Source organism: Mastigoproctus giganteus, chromosome 10 (genome assembly GCF_048544385.1).
Source record: "Mastigoproctus giganteus isolate SK-2022 chromosome 10, ASM4854438v1, whole genome shotgun sequence".
Lineage (NCBI taxonomy): Eukaryota > Metazoa > Arthropoda > Arachnida > Uropygi > Thelyphonidae > Mastigoproctus > Mastigoproctus giganteus.
Genome location: NC_143584.1, coordinates 203,100,175 through 203,119,818, shown reverse-complemented (window position 1 = coordinate 203,119,818; position 19,644 = coordinate 203,100,175). Strand labels below are relative to the sequence as shown.

Genomic DNA, 19,644 nt, shown 5'->3' with positions numbered 1-19,644 from the left:
CTTAACACAATGTTAAACAATTCTAAATGGTTTCCTGAGTTCCTGAAATATAAATTAGACAATAGACTTAAACCTACTCGTAGCAAAAGACAAACCTAATATACCAAATACTACTGCATGCTTGTCACTATTTCAGATCCAATGTTAAGTATCCATTATCATCACAAAGATAACAGAAAAACAAGCAAAAAATAACTAACTTAAGAAGAAAATACCATAAGTATGATGTACTAATGGTCAATTAATTAAAAAATTAGATGTGTTATCTTTCTGTTCTTGTTTTCTTAATTTAGTCATTTTTTCACTCTTCTTTCTCTTAGCATTGGCCTGATAATAAATACTTAATACTAGATCTTAAATTCTGACAATAATGTAATATTATTTAGTATATTCAGCTTTCCTTTTGATAGGAAATAAGTTTGTCTTTTGTCTAATTCCTACTTCAGGGATTCAGTACACCACTTAAAATTACATGAAGAACATGGAACCAGGTGTAAAAGTTTCTTAAATTTTGGAAAATTGTACACTTGATACAAGTGAATTATTTAATAGTGGTTCCAAACCTTTTTTCTTTTGTGGTATACTATGTCTCATTCATTCTTCATGTGGCTTACTTGACCCCCCCCCCCTTTGTGTATTCAATAATGATTACAATTCTCATACTTGTTGAACTTTTTCTTTAATGTAAATTAATTAATACCTCTATGAATACAAAAATTATTATTTGATCATTTGTATTTAATTTATTTTAAGCAATAATCACTAAAATTTCAAATTTAATATTACAAGAACGAGTTTAATACATGAGTATTAAACAAAATTAATAGGAGACTTACTATACAGGAAAAATGTGGTTATAATGCTAGAGCTATTAAAAATAGAGAACACTTAAAGAAACAAATAATTGCAAAAAATTAATGCTGTTAACAGGATTATAGGTATACAGTGCCATTTTGTTCCTGTGAAACTAAGCAGCCCTATTTCAAAATAAAAATTAAATTATATATGTAAAATATAAAATAAGAAAGGAAAGAAAAGACCAGAGCAACACCTACCTCCAAAGGAGTGAACACAGAACATACAGTTCTTTGCCAAAAGAGATATACACCCAAACCACCAAACAATGAGCACCACCTATGTAATAACATAAAAATACCAAAAAAGAAACAGGGAACTCACAAGCATTATCCCTTGAAAGGAACACCAGCATTTGTGAACTCCAAAAACAAATGTATTTCAATTATTGTTCACTATCACAGCCAAATATCAATGGGTGTTATGATCCCAGACACAGAGAGAAATAACAACCCAACAAAACTCATAAAATTTTAATAGCTTCAGAGACTTGTTGCTGATGGGCATCGCACAATTGTTCATTCCTGGAAACAGTGGATTTGCTGGGGTGAAGTGGCACAGTTGCTGCAGGGGACCCAAAATCATGGGCCCTGGAGACACAGAGAGAAATAACAACCCAACAAAACTCATGAAATTTTAATAGCTTCAGAGACTTGTTGCTGATGGGCATCGCACAATTGTTCATTCCTGGAAACAGTGGATTTTCTGGGGTGAAGTGACACAGTTGCTGCAGGGGACCCAAAATCATGGGCCCTGGAGACAGTGTATGCCAGAACCCCAAACTACTTAAATCCAGCACGGAATCCTGGGTTTGACAGCAGACAAGCAGATGCTCCAATCAACTTTACAGGAATTTTTGGCTTAAGTGTTTTCGTGGCTGAAATGTTGATAGGAAGTTGAGAAAGGTAGCAAAATACTCAAAGCTCTTCCAGATATTGCAAGATATCCTTCTTCCATGAATTGTCAAACTGCAGATAGAGAAAGATTGTTAAATTTCATTTTAAATGTTGTGTTTCAAGATAACTTGAAAAATTCTTCCACAAGATTAAGATTTGATGCATTGTTGAAGAGATCTGAGGAAGAAAAGTAGCATGTACACCATCCACTCATATTCCTTCATAGAAATATGATGGAAAGTAACTGTTTATGCAAAGTAAATAAGTGTGTAATAAAAATTCTTTCAGACACTAGATTTCTATTAACACTGTTTATCTAACTTCTGTTTCTATCCACAAACTTGTCCATTGGAAATAAAATTAGAACACAAAATCAAAAATGATAACATTTCTTCACAACCATCAGTGGAGTCTCACAATTCTTCTAAAATAACTGTAGGAAGTTCATTGCTGGTCCTAAATTTACTTTTTGCAACAGCAATATTACAGAGGGAAAAAAAATTATGGGAAAAAATCAGACATGCTACATGCTCTGATGAGAAAGTGAATTTTACCATTTTATTTTGATAACTGGGTTTAGACTACTCTACAGAAATCAGAATTATCTCTTTATAGGAAATCCATCAATATAACAATGTTTGTGTCAAAATAACAGTCAACAACATAACATGATGGTGCTATCTGAAACTGTTTCTGCTTCAACAATAAAGGATTGTACTATTTCTTTACTAGGATGTTTGGTTTTGAGCCAGAAGTGATATAACCATGACTTTTTGCTTGTCCAACACACACACACACACACACACACACACACACACACACACACACACACACACACACACACACACACACACACACACACACACACACACACAAAAGCCTTGGCTTCATGCAAATCTGGCTGCATACCTAGACATATTTCACTGAATGACAGGGCAGTTGCCCTGTCATTCAGAAACAGGGCTGTTTCTGCAATGCATTCAGGAATGAAAACATGGTATGCATGTTCTGGATCCCATAAGCAATCTTCAAATTCCTGCACTCATTTTTAGAAATTATCTAAAAACAACGACGACACCCACCATAGATGGCCTTTGTTCATCTATGGCAGTTGTCGATTGTGGTGTGATCCTGTATTACAGAAAAACTGTGAACCGGGAAACTGATATAACAGCAAAACAATCATTTTTATTTGATTTACCATCAATAAATAACAAATAGAACCATAATACCCTATAGATTTATCTTTAATGGCACTTTGAACCTCGAAACACCATTTGTTAAATTGATCCTTGTGATATTCTTGAAACTCTTCTATAATTTCCTGAATATCTTTTGCCAAGTTCTTATAAAAAGCAATGTCAGATAATAAGGCCTGAGATACTCTGCTAACTTCTTTAACCTATATATAAAAAAAAAAAATGTGTAATAAGATGAAGTAAAATTAAGCACTTCATTTAAAAAGCTAACAAATCAAATGGATTGTAAGATAAAAGCAGTCAAACAAAATTTCTTTCAAATGAATATAATAAAATGTTTAAATATCTCTTTGACCAGATAATTTAATAAATATTTATTAAATTGGATTCGATTTTTTTTTTTATGAAAACCCCAAACACAAAAGGTATTAGAACCTATATACTTAGTAGGTCTGACGTAGCCGAGTGGTCAGGAGCGAGAGTGCATAGCACGAGTTCCTTGAGTGACTGGGGTTCAAGCCCGTGACTACTAAATACGATAATTTGTATTGATGATTTATTGTAAACTCTACTGACTTGGTTGTCGTGCCGGAGTATAAACAGAAAATTTATTTGGGCCTGACGTAGCCGAGTGGTCAGAAGCAAGAGTGCATAGCATGTGTTCCTTGAGTGGACCGGGGTTCAAGCCCGTGACTACTAAATACAATAAATATTTGTATTGACAATTTATTGTAAACTCTACTGACTTGGTTGTTGTGCCGGAGTATAAACAGAATATTTTTACTTAGTACCATGCATGGGTTAAAGGTTGAGAAGATGAAAGAAGTTACTTATTGATATTAGATTTAAATTTCTGTAGACTGTAATTGTCAGAAAATATGTGTAGAGAGGGTGAAGGAATAAATGAGGAAGAAGTTAATTCTGTGAGTTTGAAGTTGGACAGTGAAAGGATGCTGACTGGTTGCAAAACATGTGTTCGGACTGGTATGGAAGAGAGAGGGGGAATTATAGAAGCCAATTTAGAAGAACAGTGTCCATGGAAGTATCTACAGAAAGGCATTTAGCAGAAACAGAATGTTTATGAGAAAGACTTTGTAAGAGATGGATCATAAATTAAATTAGCCCCTCTTTTGAATGGAGTCTATAAGCCTGGGAGAGGGTATGGGTGCACCATCCCAGATGTAGGAACAATATTCCAAATTACCCATCTATGGACAAATACAAAATTATAATTAATTTAATATTTATTAATTTAAAATTAATAAATATTATATGAGCTACAAGAAATTTATATATGTAAGTTAAGTTGATTAATGGCCAATCTCTAGCAGAGTCTCTCCAGTCTCTGTCTCATAGATGTTCTGTTTCTGTTGCATGTCTTTTCTATAAATAAAAATAACTGAGGTGTATAAGGCCTTGAATGGTTTGAGCAAGCTCAAAGAGTACAGAGAAGGGCAATAAGATTTGTGAAGGGAACAAAGGGCTGCTTTTATACCCAGAAAGGCTTCAGTTTGGAAAACTGCAGCATCTAGAGACCTGCAAGGTCTCTAGATGCACTATGCAACAAAAGTATAAATACAGTGGTATCAAAGAATTAAAAAAGGACTTCACAAAACACTAAACACCGCAACTTCAAAGCCTTAAACACCTCTAATTGAGGTGTTTAAGGCTTTGAAGGGATTGAGCATGCTCAATGTTGATGAGATTCTTTCTCTTGCTCAGACTACAAACACGAGAGGGCATAAATTCAAATTGAGGAAGGATGGGTGCAGAACAGATGTGTGTAAGTTTGCCTTCAGCCAACGGGTGGTTGATTGCTGGAATAAGCTACCATCCACTGTTGTGGAAATGGATAGTTTGAATCAATTCAAAGAAAAACTAGTCAAATTAATGGATGGGATGGATTTGATTTATTTTATTTTTTTGGGTTGATGCTGTATAAGCTTGCTTTCTTGCATCACTTGCTACTACTAATACTAATACTAAGTACTATACAAGTAGGGGTATGTCACAGGCCAAATTAGCATTAGTAGAGGATACGATGCAAGAAAGGAAGCTTACGCAGCATCAGCCAAACAAAAAAAAAAAAAAAACCTCCAATTTCACCCCTCCATTTTTTCCAAATGCCTGTCCAGCTTAGCCCTAAATTTATTTAGGCTATCAACTTCCACAACAAAAGATGGAAGTCTGTTCCACCAATCAATTATCCGCAGGCAAAAAAGCAAATTTCCGCACATCTATTCTACAACTGTCTTTCATCAATTTGAATCTGTGCCCCCTCAGGTTCTTAATCTGAGCAAGAGGAAGAATCCCATCAGCATTCAGCTTACCCAACCCATTCAAGGCCTTACATCCCTCAATCAGATCACCTCGCGGGTGCCTACTCTCCAGGTGCTGCAATTTGCAGAACTTAAGCCTTTCTTTGTAAGAGCACCCCTTTGTTCCCCTCACCAATCTTGTTATCCTTCTTTGTACTCGTTCTAGCAACTCTACATCCTTCCTAAAATGAGGCCTCCAGACCTGTACACAGTACTCTAGGTGTGGCCTGACCATTGCCTTGTATAATGGGATAATCACATTCCTGTCCCTGCTAGCAAAATTCCTATATATCATTGACAAGATTCCATGACCTGCCCTGGCAGCCCATCTGCACTGCTCAGAGAACTTCATATTTCATTGCACAATTATCCCCAGGTCTCTTTCACTTTCCACTTCCCTGAGTGTAGTACCACACAGTTGTTAGGTTTCTCTTCGGTTATTGCTACCCATATGCAGTACTTTGCATTTGTTAATGTTAAACTTCCATTTGCAATTCTCAGCCCATTTGCCCAACTTATCTAGATCCAGTTGGAGCAGCTACTGTTTTTAATGTCATTAACAACCCTACCAAACTTTGTATCATCTGAAAACTTCTATACCTTCATCAATATCATTGATAAATAAACAAAACAACAATGGGTCCAACACCGAACTCTGGGGAACTCCACTAATAACATTTGTCCACGAAGAGCAGTGTCCATTGATTACCACTCTCTGTAATCTCCCACTCAACCATCCCTTTATCCATTGTAGCAAATTTCCCTTAATGCCATACCTCTCGAATTTGTACAGCAGTCTTCCACGTGCAACAGTATCAAAAGCTTTCCTGAAATCCAAGTATTAAAGAAATTATTTTTGTCATTCAGTTCCTTTGTGACCACATCATAGTATCCAATTAAACCAGTCAGACAAAACCTCCCTTTAACAAACCCATACTGTATCTTAACTATTACTGCAGTCTTGTCTAGATGATCCTGCAATGCCTCTTTAACAAGTGAATCCATTATTTTCCACAGAACACAAGTTAAACTAACAGGTCTACAGTTACTAGTGTCACCTTTTGAACCCCCTTTGTGAATTGGTGATACATTTGCACACCTCCAGTCCATGGGGACCACCCCCGAGTCCAAGGAAGCTCTCATAATTATGGCTAAGCTGATAAAATGAAAGAGTATTTTGCTTACTTCCTTTGCTGCCTCCTTCAATATAACTGCATAGATCCCATCCACCCCAGGTGCCTTTTTTATGTTTAATTTCAACAATTTCTCCTCCACATTGCTCTCAGTTATTACAAAATCACTCAGCTCCCTGTTAGTGTTTGATAAAGTTCTGGCACTCCCCTCATTGAATAACTCCACATGTGTGAATGTAGATGCAAAATACTCTTTCAGTTTATCAGCTACCTGAACATGATCATCATTAGTCAAGCCATCTATGTTAAGTGGTCCAATCCGATTCATCCCTTTCCTTCTCGAGTTTACATAAGTAAAGAACTCTTTGCTGTTTTTCTTTGCATCCTTTGCCAAGGTTTTCGCGTAATCTGAATTCGCCTACTTAACCTCCTTTGTGACTTGATTACAGACTAGTTTATATCTGCCATAGGCTTCTGTGTCACCTGATACTTTATATGCATCCCAAACATTTTTCTTCTCTGCCATGAGCCTCATTAGTTCATCTGACATCCATTTAGGTCTAAACCTTTAACAGTATTTCTTAGTTGGAATGAAAAGCCTAGTAGCCTCCAAAATTAAGTCCCTGAAGGCTTCCCATTTAGAATTCAATGTTGGTAACATCATCAGTTGATCTCACTGTACAGAATTTAAAAACTGTCTGAGACCACTGTAGTCACCTTTAAGAAAAGCAATAGCCCTTTCATTTAGCCTTGATGGTATTTACATCTTTAAGTAATTCCCACATCAGTACATTGTGATCACTGTCACCCAATGGTTCTTTTATCTGCAAATTCTTAATGAATAATCACTGCTGATAATGAGATCAAGAGTATTACTCCCTCTGGTTGCCTCTCAAACATGTTGCTGTAGAAAATAGTCATCCAATAAATCCACAAAAGTCTTGCTAGTGTGCGAGTAACCAACCCACAATTTCCAGTCGATATCTGGAAAGTTAAAATTCCCCATTGTAAGACATTCTGATTTACTGGCCCACTCTATTTCTCTGCACAATTGCTCATTATACTCATCAGATTCATTAGGCCTATAACACACACCTACTCTCATTTTTCCTTTCCCGGTGCTTATGTCAGAGTAAACAGACTCAACATTGCATTGCTCCCTTCCTCCTCCCTTCTGATTGAGGTGCTTAAGGCTTTGAAGGGATTGAGCATGCTCAATGTTGATGAGATTCTTTCTCTTGCTCAGACTACAAACACGATCTATCTATTGCCTTATACTATTGTATAAAGCAATAGATAGACCAAGCCTTGAGTACTGAAGAAAGGTTTCGAAACCTCATTTTAGAAAGGATGCAGGATTTGTTAGAATTTGTGCAGAGAAGAGTAAAAAAGGTTAGTTAAGGATACTAAAAGGTTCTCTTACCAAGAATGAGTTCAATTCTGTAAACTGTCGAATCTGACATATCTGACTGAAGTGTTTATGGCTTTAAATGGATTGAGTAAACTAAATACTGAAGGCATTTTTACTCTTTCTCAGCAACAACATACAAAAAAGAGACATAAATTTAAATTGGAAAAAGTTGACTGCCGGATAGATGTGTAAAAATTTACTTTTAGCTAGAAGTAACTGATTTTCGAAATAGATTTTCAAATGATATTGTGGAAGTGGGTAGTTTCAATAAATTTAAAGAAGAATTAAACAACTTATTCGAATGGATGGGAAAATGAAGGGCAAAGGTGTGTGTGTGTTTTAGGCTAATGTTGTATAAGCTTGCTTTTGCATCACTTTGCCACTACCAGTGCTGATACTAATAATCTAAGACAGCAAAGGCCAACAAGGAGTAGATAGTACATCAAGGAACACCTGGCACCTAGCAGTCAATATGCAAGGCCTGGGAAACAATGGACATTTCTAAACCATCAAGAATTACTATTAAAAAAATGGGTTAGAACCAAGGAAGTTGTTACTCCTCAACAACACACCAGGACACCCACAGACTCTTAACACATATTGAGGCTGTGTTTCTGCCACTAAACACAACTTCCATTCTGCAGCACAAGGATTAGGACACTGTCAGAGCATCAAGACGCACTACTTATGTTGCACATTTAGTCAGTTAGTTAAAGATACTGAAGGATCAGACATAATCCGTGAGGAACACACAGAAGGCATATAGCATTATGAAGAGCAACAACAATACTGACAAGTCTTAGCAAGAAATCCCTTCTAACAGTACAAACAGTGTATGGCAGACATTTTGCAGATGGATGTCACTAATGTCTACATCATATTTGGGGAGTGTGCCAGCAGTCATCAGTGACATCAAAGTGTGGTCAGCAGCACCAGATTTGAAGAAATCAATATGGAAAATTTATAGCAGTTGATGTAGTCTCATGAAAAACCACAGAGAAAAGATGAGCTTCATCAGAATCACATGCAGAAGGCTGATGGGATGGATGATGAAGAGGATCCAGAAGAGAACCCCTTAGAAAATCAAAGTTCTTCAGTAAGGACTGACCTGATTCAGGTCTGGAAGATGAGTATTACATTTAAATTTATTAACAATACTGAACATTTTTATCAATATTTAGTATTTTTGTTATTTGTTAGTGTTTTCTCAGATTAACAATGCATGTTTGTTACCTTTTATTAAAATCTATCATCATGAAAATAATGTATTTATATCACCATTTTGCACAAATTTCTCTTGGAGTAAGATTTTCAGGAACCAATCTGTCATGTAAAGTGATTTATAACCACACTAAAATAGTTTAAAATCCAAACAGACTATATGTCATAATCTATAAGTTATAGTTTGCATCAAAAATTTTAAATTTTTAACAATATTTATGAGTGCCATCAACATGCATTTTCAAGTGCTTGGAAACTGGCAACCACCCATTTATTTATTTATTTATTTTTTTTTTTATGAAAACCCCAAAGATAAAGGTATCAAAACCTATAGTACTTAGTACCGTGCATGGGTTGAAGGAGAAGTATGGGGGGGGGGGAATGCCGGAAACTTTGCTCTAGAGACTAAACATGGGTTTCACCACTTCAAGCCTCCAATAAGCAAAGTGGTTGTATTTCACCGGTTGATGAAAGTCATCTACCACCTCCAAGTAAACTCCTTAAAATTTTCCAGATTTTAGAGAGGTATACCTAGTGCTTAAGTGAGGAGTACGCTTCAATAAATACTAGGCATAAACAACTGGACTTATTTAGATCTGTAAACATTTATAATCACTTTCTTGTTCTTTAATTTGTTTTTGCAGGTAACAGGATTTAAACTGTATGGATAATGCAATGGCTTAATTCCGACAGCAGTAAAAATCTTACCTTTTTAAAAAAGTATACAAAAACTTACCTTTTTTACAAAGATAAGGAAAAAACTACAAACTTCCTTCGTAATGAGTTGCCCTGGTATCACACTACTTTTGACAGACAACTTTTGCTATACTGGAAAATGATTTTGTACACAGGAAAAATGTAGAAGAATTCTTTACAACTGTTTTGTCTGTGTGTCGTCACCATATACCATCTGCTATCTGATGAAGGACCAGTTAGTCCTGAAACAGGCTGTCGTACCAGTCTCATCTGTTATACAAATAGCAGTTAATCCTTCTTAGAGGCCATGTATTTGAAAGTAGTGACAAAACTACTGCAGCTCAATGCAAAGACAAGGCTGTTCTGCTGTGAGAATTAAGACCAGTGCATTGATTAAAGGACAAGATAGACCTGAAAACTTTCATCTGATAACTCAGACAGATTTTAAATTCTGTACAGTGGGATCAACTGATGATGTTACCAAAAGCAAATTCTAAGTGGGAAGCATTCAAGGAATTAATCGTTGAAGCTACTAGACTTTTCATACTGGTTAAGAAATATTGTTAAAGGTTTAGGCCTATATGGTTGTCAAATGAACTAATGAGATTGGTGACAGAGAAGAAAAATGCATGGGATGCATATAAATTATCAGGCGACAGAGAAGCCTAATGGCAGACATAAGCTAGTCTGTAATCAAGTCACAAAGCAGGTTACGCAAGCGAAGGCAGATTACGAGAAATCTTTAGCAAAAGATGCTAAGAAAAACAGCAAAGTCTTCTTTACTTATATTAACTCTAAAAGGAAGGGGATGAATCACATTGGTCCACTTGATATTGATGGTTCGACTGTTGATGATCCTGCTCAGATAGCAAACAATCCTAACAACAGAAACACAGATAGCAAACAATCCCGGACAATTGTAACCATACAAACTGAACAATTGTAACCTAAGTCCATGGTCAAAGTGAGTGGTCCTTTTCGCACTTCAGATCACAACTTGGTGATTGTCTCTTCTCTAATGGAGCCTTTATCTCATGGCTATTTCCAACCTCGAATTGTTTGGCATTACAAGAATGAAAAATGGGATGACCTGAAAGATTCCTTTTCTTCTTTCCCTTGGTCGAATAACTGTTTCCTAACTTCTGATGTCAACGTTTGCTCAGATCGCGTCAGTGAAATTGTTCTTGTAGGAATGGAATCCTTTATTCCACACTCCACTTTAAAATCTCGTCCTTTATCTAAACCTTCATTTTCCAATAAATGTGCTAAGGCTGTTCAAGAGAAGAACGTTGCATATAGTAATTGGCTTGTTTCTAATTCTTCGGTTTCATTTTCTACCTTCACCAAAGCTGGCAACAATTGTAAAGCAGTTATTAATCAGTCCAAACTTGAGTTTAAACAGGCTAAGAGTAGAAAACTTGCGTCTTGCCCTAATGGTAGCCAAGCATTCTGGTCTCTTGAAAAAGCTATAGGCCGCAAGTTTTGCCAATCTTTGCTCCCACCTCTGTCCAAACCAGATGGTTCTGTTATCACTTCAGCCAAGGATAAAGCTGACATGCTAGCATCCCATTTTTCTTCCAACTCATGTATTAATGATCTTGGTAAAACACCTCCCACCATTCCCAACACGCTCCATTCAATGCCTCCTCTGGTCTTCCATCAAAAGAATGTCAGAAGGATTTTGACGAATCTTGACGCTACAAAAGCTCCAGGGCCTGATGGTATTTCTCCACTTATTCTCAAAACCTGTGCCCCTGAACTTACTCCTGTTCTTTGCCACCTTTTTTCACTTTCTTATTCCAAAGGTGTTTTTCCTTCTGCTTGGAAATTTCCTCATGTCCAGCCAGTTCCTAAAAAGGGTGACAAATCCCTCCCATCCAATTATCGTCCCATTGCAATTACTTCTACTCTTTCTAAAGTAATGGAGAAATCAATTAACCGCCAACTCTTAAACTACCTAGAAACATTCCATATGATCAACAATCGACAGTATGGATTCCGTCAGTGTCGATCCACTGGTGATATTCTGGCTTATGTTACCCATTTATGGACTAATTCAATGGAAAAGTTCGGTGAAGCACAAGCAGTTGCTCTTGACATCTCAAAGGCTTTCGATCGTGTTTGGCATAAAGGTCTTGTAAACAAGCTTCCATCTTATGGTTTGCCAACTGTTTTTAGTAATTGGTTATCCAGTTTTCTCTCTGATTGCTCACTGAGGGTGATGGTAAATGGCTCTTTTTCTTCTAACTTCTCCACTAATGCCGGTGTCCCCCAAGGTTCAGTTCTTTCTCCCACTCTTTTACTCTTGTATATTAATGACCTTCTTCCATTGACTGGAAATCCTATCCATAGTTTTGCCAATGATAGCACATTACATTCCACTTTCCATTTTGAGAAACCTTGCCCTGTTCTATCAGCTTAAACTTCTCGAAAATCTGCTACCAATTCCTTAAATGCCGATCTCCAGGTAATTCTCCAGCAAAGACAACTTAGTTGATTTCAATCCTTCTAAAATTCAGTCTTGTCTTACATCTCGCAAAAAGGATTCTTCTGCTCCTATGCTTATCTTTGGTGACACTCCGATTTCTAGGCAAAATGATATATCTCTTTTGGGAATTACCCTGACTTATCTCTCTTGGCACAAGAACATTACAAATATTGCTTCCTCTGCATTTAAAAAACTTGGTTTTCTCTTTCGCCCTTGGTGTTACTTTTCTTCCAAACAGCTGTTCACTTTGTAGAAATTGCAAATCCGCCCTACCATGGAATATTGTTCCCACATCTGGGACGGTATTTTTGAATCTATTTAAAGTTTTATATGCAAAGGTTATCCTAGGTATTCAATCTCGTGTGTTTTTATTTCGATTGGTAATTTTAACAGCTGTTCACTTTTCAGAAATCGCAAATCCGCCCTACCATGGAATATTGTTCCCACATCTGGGACGGTGTCCCCAAAACCTCTCTCAGGCTTCTAAATTCAATTCAGAAGAGGGCAGTTAGATTAATTAATGACTCCTCTCTAACAGAGTGTCTCCACTTGCTGTCTCATAGGCGTACTGTTTCTGCTGCATGACTTTTCTACAGATACTTCCATGGGCACTATTCTTCTGAATTGGCTTCTTAATTCCTGTTCTCTCTTTCAAAACAGTCCGAACACATGCCGCCACCAGCCAACATCCATTTACTCTCCAACTTCAAACTCACAGAACCAACTTTTCATCTTCCTCGTTTATTCATTCAACTGCCGTGTTCTGGAACAACCTTCCTTCATGCATATTTCCTCAAAATTACAGTCTAAAGAAGTTCAAGTCTAATGTCAACAAAATCTTCTTTCGTCTTGTCAACCTCCAACCCAAGCATGGTACTAAGTTTGTTTATTTGTTATTTGGTTTTTAGGAGCATTAGCAACTAAGGCCATATTGTGCCGGGGATATGCGGTGGTCATTCCCAGACCTTTTCGCATCCTCTGTGTTTGGTGGTCACGGGCTCGAACCTCAGTCTAATCAAGAAGCATGTGCTACGCACTGCTGCTCCTTCCCACCTGGCTACGGAGGCACCTCGGTATCTACATTCACACATGAGGAGTTATTAAGGTTTGAAAATGCCAGAAGGTTATCAAATTGTAGCAAGGTGCTTAATGATTTTGTAATAACTGAGAGCAAAGTGGAGGAGAAATTGTTGAAGTTAAACATAAGAAAGGCACATGAAGTGGATGTTTATCCAGTTATATTAAAGGAGGCAGCAAAGGAAGTAAACAAACCTTAGCCATAATTATGAGAGCATTCTTGGACTCGGGGGAAGTCCCCACTGACTGGAGATGTGTAAATGTATCCCCAATTCACAAAGGGGGATCGAAGGGTGATACGAGTAATTACAGACCAGTTAGTTTAACTTCTGTTCCGGGTAAAATAATGGAATCAGTGGTTAAAGATACATTGCAGGATCATCTAGACAAGACTGCAACAATAATTCAGACACAGCATGCATGCATTTGTTAAGGGAAAGTCTTGTCTGACAAATTTGATTGGATATTATGATGTGGTTACAAAGGAACTGGATGTAGAAAATAATTTTGATATCATATACTTGGTTTTTAGGAAAGCTTTTGACACCGTTGTGCATGGAAGACTACTGTACAAATTGGAGCAGAATGGTATTAAGGGTAAGTTGCTACAATTGATAAAAGGAAGGTTGAATGAGAGAAGACAGAGGGTGGTAATCAATGGGCACTGCTCTTTGTGGACTAATGTTATTAGTGGAGTCCCACAGGGTTCGGTGTTGGGCCCACTGTTGTTTTGTATAATTATCAATGGTATTGATGAAGGTATATCAGGCTTAGTGTCGAAGTTTGCAGATGATACAAAGGTTGGCAGGGTTGTTAATGACAGTAATGGCAATGTGCTACTGCAACAGGATCTAGAAAATTTGGTAAGATGGGCTGAGAAGTGGCAACTGAAGTTTAACATTGACAAATGAGGAACATACCAACTGTGTGGTACTACACGTAAGGTGGTAGAAAATGAAAAACACCTGGGAGTAATTGTGCAGTCAGATATGAAGTTTTCTGATGAATGCAGACAGGCTGCCAAGGCAGGTCATAGGGTTTGGTCAATTATACACAGGAATTTTGCTAGCAGGGAAAAGGAGGTGATTGTCCCTCTGTATAAGGCAATGGTCAGGCCACACCTTGAGTACTGCGTATAGGTCTGGAGGCCTCATTTTAAGAAGGATGTATTGCTTGAGTGTGTACAGAGAAAGGCAACAAAATTGATGAGGAGAATGAAGGGATCCTCTTACCAAGGAAGGCTTAAGTTCTGCAAATTACAGCAGCTGGAGACTAGGAACCTGCAAGGCGATCTGATTGAGTTGTATAAGGCCTTGAATGAGTTGAGCACGCTGAATTCTGATGGGATTCTTCCAATTGTTCAGATTACGAACCTAAGGAGGCATAAATTCAAATTGAGGAAAGACAGATGTAGAATAGATGTGTGGAAATTTGCCTTTAGCCAGCGGGTGATTAATTGCCGGAACAAACTTCCATCTGTCGTTGTGGAAGTTGACAGGTTAAATAAATTTAAGGAGGAACTGGACAAATATTTAGAGGGAATGGTTGTGTGAATTTTTTTTTTTCTTTTTTTTGGCTGATGCTGCATAAGCTCATATGCTTGCTTTCTTGCATCAGATGCCACTATTGCCACTATTACTACTACTACATCTCTTTGCAAGCATATTACAAAGAAAGAAATGTCACTTCTTTTGCACAGTGAACAAAATATATCTTTTACTGCTTTTAATCACCTGACAGAGCCCTATACACTCAGTCAGATACTCTCTGACAATGACCACATGTCAGCTGTTTTTAACTATTTAAAACTGATAAACTTATTTACATCTTTTTTAATCTATATATATATTTTGTTAACATATACTTTTGTTACTTTTTATATATCATTTATACTTTTTTGACTGCTTTTATACATATGTTTTGTACAAATTTATTTTTTACATAGTGACCAATATTTCCAGGTCGCTGTAATCTTTTAACAACCTTTGTTATTTCCTTTTAATGTCTCTATTCATGTATCGTGGTTGACGCATTATAGCCTAGGTTGCTGTTGCACCAGTAAACTCAAAATCAAGCAAACCTTTTGCACAGATTCTTGATGACAAATGCAACTACTGATACAAATGCCAGATTGTTGACAACATTTCTGGATTATAAAATGTGTATGATTTTAAAGAATTCTGGATTTTTCAGATTTACTGTATTTATTCTTTTTCAGAGGAGCGTTATCATGTCTAATACAGTTGGGAAGGACATTATGTGGTTGTGTTCCATTAAGATTATTACTATATTTAATATTGCTCTTGTACCATGTGAAATTAATCATCAGATGGTCTGATGATTGGTATCAGTAAAATGCTTTAAAGTATAGTAGCTTAAGCGAATAGCTTAATAAACTATATTATTAATTTCACGTGGTATATGAGTAGTATTAAATATAGTAATAATCTTAATTATCATGTCTATTAAATACCACGTGAAATTTGTGTCAGTAATATACGCTTCACTGCATATATCGAAATTTTCATGATTAAGTCATAGTGATAAATTGAATAACTATTTCAAATAAAATATTTCTCTCCAGATATGGTAGAAAATTCTCCAATATTAAATATTATATAAATACTAGGCATAAACAACTGAACTTATCTGTAAACATTTATAATCACTTTCTTGTCCTTTAATTTGTTTTTTGCAGGATTTAAACTGTATGGATAATGCAAAGGCTTAATCCCCACAGCAGTAAAAATCTTACCTTTTTAAAAAAGTATACAAAAAGTTATCTTTTTACAAAAGTAAGTAAAAAAACTACAAACTTACCTTCATAATGAGTTGCCCTGGTATCGCACTACTTTTGACTTAATATATCATATAATATTTAATATATGTATATTAAATACTTATACTATACAGTATAAATAGTATACTATACCACTTATATTATATAGTATAAGTGATTATTTATATAATTTAATGACAAAGAAATGTAAAATAATAGCATTAAAAAAAAACAAGGATTCACAATAAATTTTAAGATTTAAGCTAATTGCTACAAATTATAATTAATCAATAATTATGAAATTCTAATTAAAAGCAACAGAAATTATTCAGAGACCTTAGTTTCCAATTGCCTTGCCCACAGAATATTGCCAATAACTTCTGGCATATCTGACAGTTGTAATGTGGAATTTTCTTTTCCTCCTTCTAAGTATAGTGCAAATTCTCTTTTTACAGCTTTTATGTATTCTGACAACTGACCAAGAAGTAATTCTCTGCAAAAACCACTTAATATAATTAAAACAGTTTATGTGATACAATATTATTAAAAGTACAATGAACTAATTCTTTCTCAGGGAATGATACTCTATAAGCAATATAAAAATATAAAATAATAATCATAATATCAGTAGTTATTAAACTGGTGGTGGCAGTGGTGGTCACACCCAAATGTAAAAAAAACAGTGGCTGATCACCTGATAAGTGCCCAAATTTTTTTAATTTTTTGGAACTTTGAAATTTTGAACCAATATTTCTTCTTTACTTAAAGGATTAAAATACTTATTGTATGTATGTACTTTTTATGTTTTAATAAAAAAAAATAAAATTTTAAAACCTGCTATGTGTTTTATACCTTTTATTTAAAAAAAAGAAAAAATATATGACTTCTACTGAAACTTGCAAAAAGAAAACGTTTCAGGCATATAATAGAAACATCAGTCACTTAGTCTTTTCCATTTAATAAGATGGGTTCTAATCCCAGTTTGCTGTTATTATTGCCTTTAAGGATAAATTTAATCAATATTAATTTTCAGATGCTTGTAGTTGTTGTTTTCATCTGTTCAGTTGCAGCCAACTTTCAGAAGCTTTATGGTGAGCTGCCTCCATGCTGTCTTTCAACAGCTTCTTTCAAGTCCTTCATGCTCATGACAGTGTTGTTCTTAACTGTGTCAAGTCAGCATGTTCTTTGTCAACCTCTTCTCCTTGTTCCACTGATCTTACCTAGCATTATCAATTTATTCTTGAGCTCGTTCATAAATTTTTCTGATTAAAAATACTATGAAGGAAGAGACATAACACAAAAACTGGAAAGGCTCTTCACAAAGTGCATTAGAAAAGGTGTGACGCCTAAGCAGTGGAATAATGCAATCATAGTTTTGCTACATAAGAAAGGAGATAAATCAGAAATTGGAAATTATAGACCAATTAGCTTGTTATCCCACATCTACAAGTTGTTCACAAGGGTCATTACTAACAGATTAGAAAGAATACTTGATGAGAATCAACCGAAAGAGCAAGCTGGCTTTAGGACAGGATTCTCAACTATGGATCACCTTCAAGTAATATCACAACTAATGGAGAAAGCAAATGAATATAAAACACCATTATGCCTGGAATTTGTGGATTATGAAAAGGCATTTGACTCCATACAGCATAAGGCAATGTTTCGGGCACTGGAAAGACAAGGCATAGATACCCCACATATTATGATTTTGAAGAAAATATATGAGAGTGCTACCTCCTTTATTAGACTAGACAAAGACAGTAGGAAATTTAAAATTGAGAAAGGAGTTCGACAAGGACACACAATATCTCCGAAGCTGTCAGCCAAAAAAAAAAAAAAAAAAAAAAAACCTCCAATTTCACCCCTCCATTTTTTCCAAATGCCTGTCCAGCTTAGCCCTAAATTTATTTAGGCTATCAACTTCCACAACAAAAGATGGAAATCTGTTCCACCAATCAATTATCCGCAGGCAAAAAAGCAAATTTCCGCACATCTATTCTACAACTGTCTTTCATCAATTTGAATCTGTGCCCCCTCAGGTTTGTAATCTGAGCAAGTGGAAGAATCCCATCAGAATTCTGCGTGCTCAACCCATTCAAGGCCTTATACACCTCAATCAGATCACCTTGCAGGTGCCTAGTCTCCAGCCGCTGCAATTTGCAGAACTTAAGCCTCCCTTGGTAAGATGATCCCTTCATTCTCCTCATCAATTTTGTTGCCTTTCTCTGTACACGCTCAAGCAAATCTACATCCTTCCTAAAATGAGGCCTCCAGACCTGTACGCAATACTCAAGGCGTGGTCTGACCATTGCCTTATACAAAGGGAACATATTTGCACATCTCCTGTCAACAGGAATCTATCCTGAATTCAACGATGCTCTTGCTATTATAGTAATAGTAAAAGTATTTGCCCGTATAGAGCAAGGAAGCTACAGGTTTTTGCAGCTGCACTGGCAAAAAAATAATAAAATCATTTAAATATGAAAATACAAATTATGTGATTCCCTCCTCACATAGGTAACTATCCAATCAATTGACCTTTGAATTTATTCAAATTGTCAGCCTCAACTACCAACATGGAATAAGTTGCAAAGGCAACTTATTCCGGCAAGATTTATGACTTGCCGGCTAAACGAAAACTTAGCATTAGCATTAGTAGAGGCATTTGATGCAAGAAAGTAAGCTTATGCAGCATCAGCCAAAAAAAAAAAAAACCCACTTCCACTTCACCCCTCTGTTCATTCAAAATACCTGTCCAGCTGAGCCTTAAACTTATTTAGGCTATCAACCTCCACCACAAGGGATGGCAGTCTGTTCCACCAACCAACCACCCGCTGGCTAAAGGCAAATTTCCGCACGTCTATCCTACATCTGTCTTTCCTCAATTTGAATTTATGCCCTCTCAGGCGATTTTTCTGAGCTAGAGGAAGAATCCCATCAGCATTGAGCATGCTTAAACCATTCAAGGCTTTATACACCTCTATCAGATCACCTCGCTGGTGCCTAGTCTCCAGACACTGTAATTTGCAAAACTTAAGCCTTTCTTCGTAAGAGCACCCCTTTGTTCCATTCACTAATCTTGTTGCCCTTCTCTGTACTCGTTCCAGCAGCTCTACATCCTTCTTGAAATGAGGCCTCCAGACCTGTATACAGTACTCTAGGTGTGGCCTGACCATTGCCTTATACAATGGAATAATCACCTCCTTATCCCTGCTGGAAAAATTCCTGTATATCATTGACAATATTCCATGAGCTACTCTGGCAGCCCGTCTGCACTGCTCAGAGAACTTCATATCTGCCTGCACAATCACCCCCAAGTCCCTTTCATTCTCTACCACTATCAGTGTAGTACCACAGAGTTGATATGTTGCTCTGGGGTTGCTGTTTCCCATGTGTAGTACTTTACATTTGTCAATGTTAAACTTCATTTGCCACCTCTCAGCCCATCTGCTCAACCTTTCCAGATCCTGTTGCAGCAGCATAGTGTCAGTAGTGTCCTTGACAACCCTGCCAACCTTTGTATCATCTGCAAACTTGGACATTAAGCTTGATATACCATCATCAATAT

At 36.5% G+C, this 19,644-nt stretch overlaps 1 protein-coding gene across 1 annotated transcript in view; it reads right to left on the bottom strand.

Annotated features, from left to right (window-relative positions):
* The window catches only part of btv (dynein cytoplasmic heavy chain beethoven), a 696,240-nt gene that overhangs the window by 637,909 nt on the left and 38,687 nt on the right, over nt 1–19,644 (bottom strand). The window contains exons 4-5 of the mRNA XM_090384033.1: nt 16,410–16,566; nt 2,984–3,153 (exon numbers count right to left, since the gene is read on the bottom strand). Coding sequence (XP_090240159.1) covers nt 2,984–3,153; nt 16,410–16,566 — 327 coding nt within the window. The remainder of the gene's footprint in view (nt 1–2,983; nt 3,154–16,409; nt 16,567–19,644) is intronic.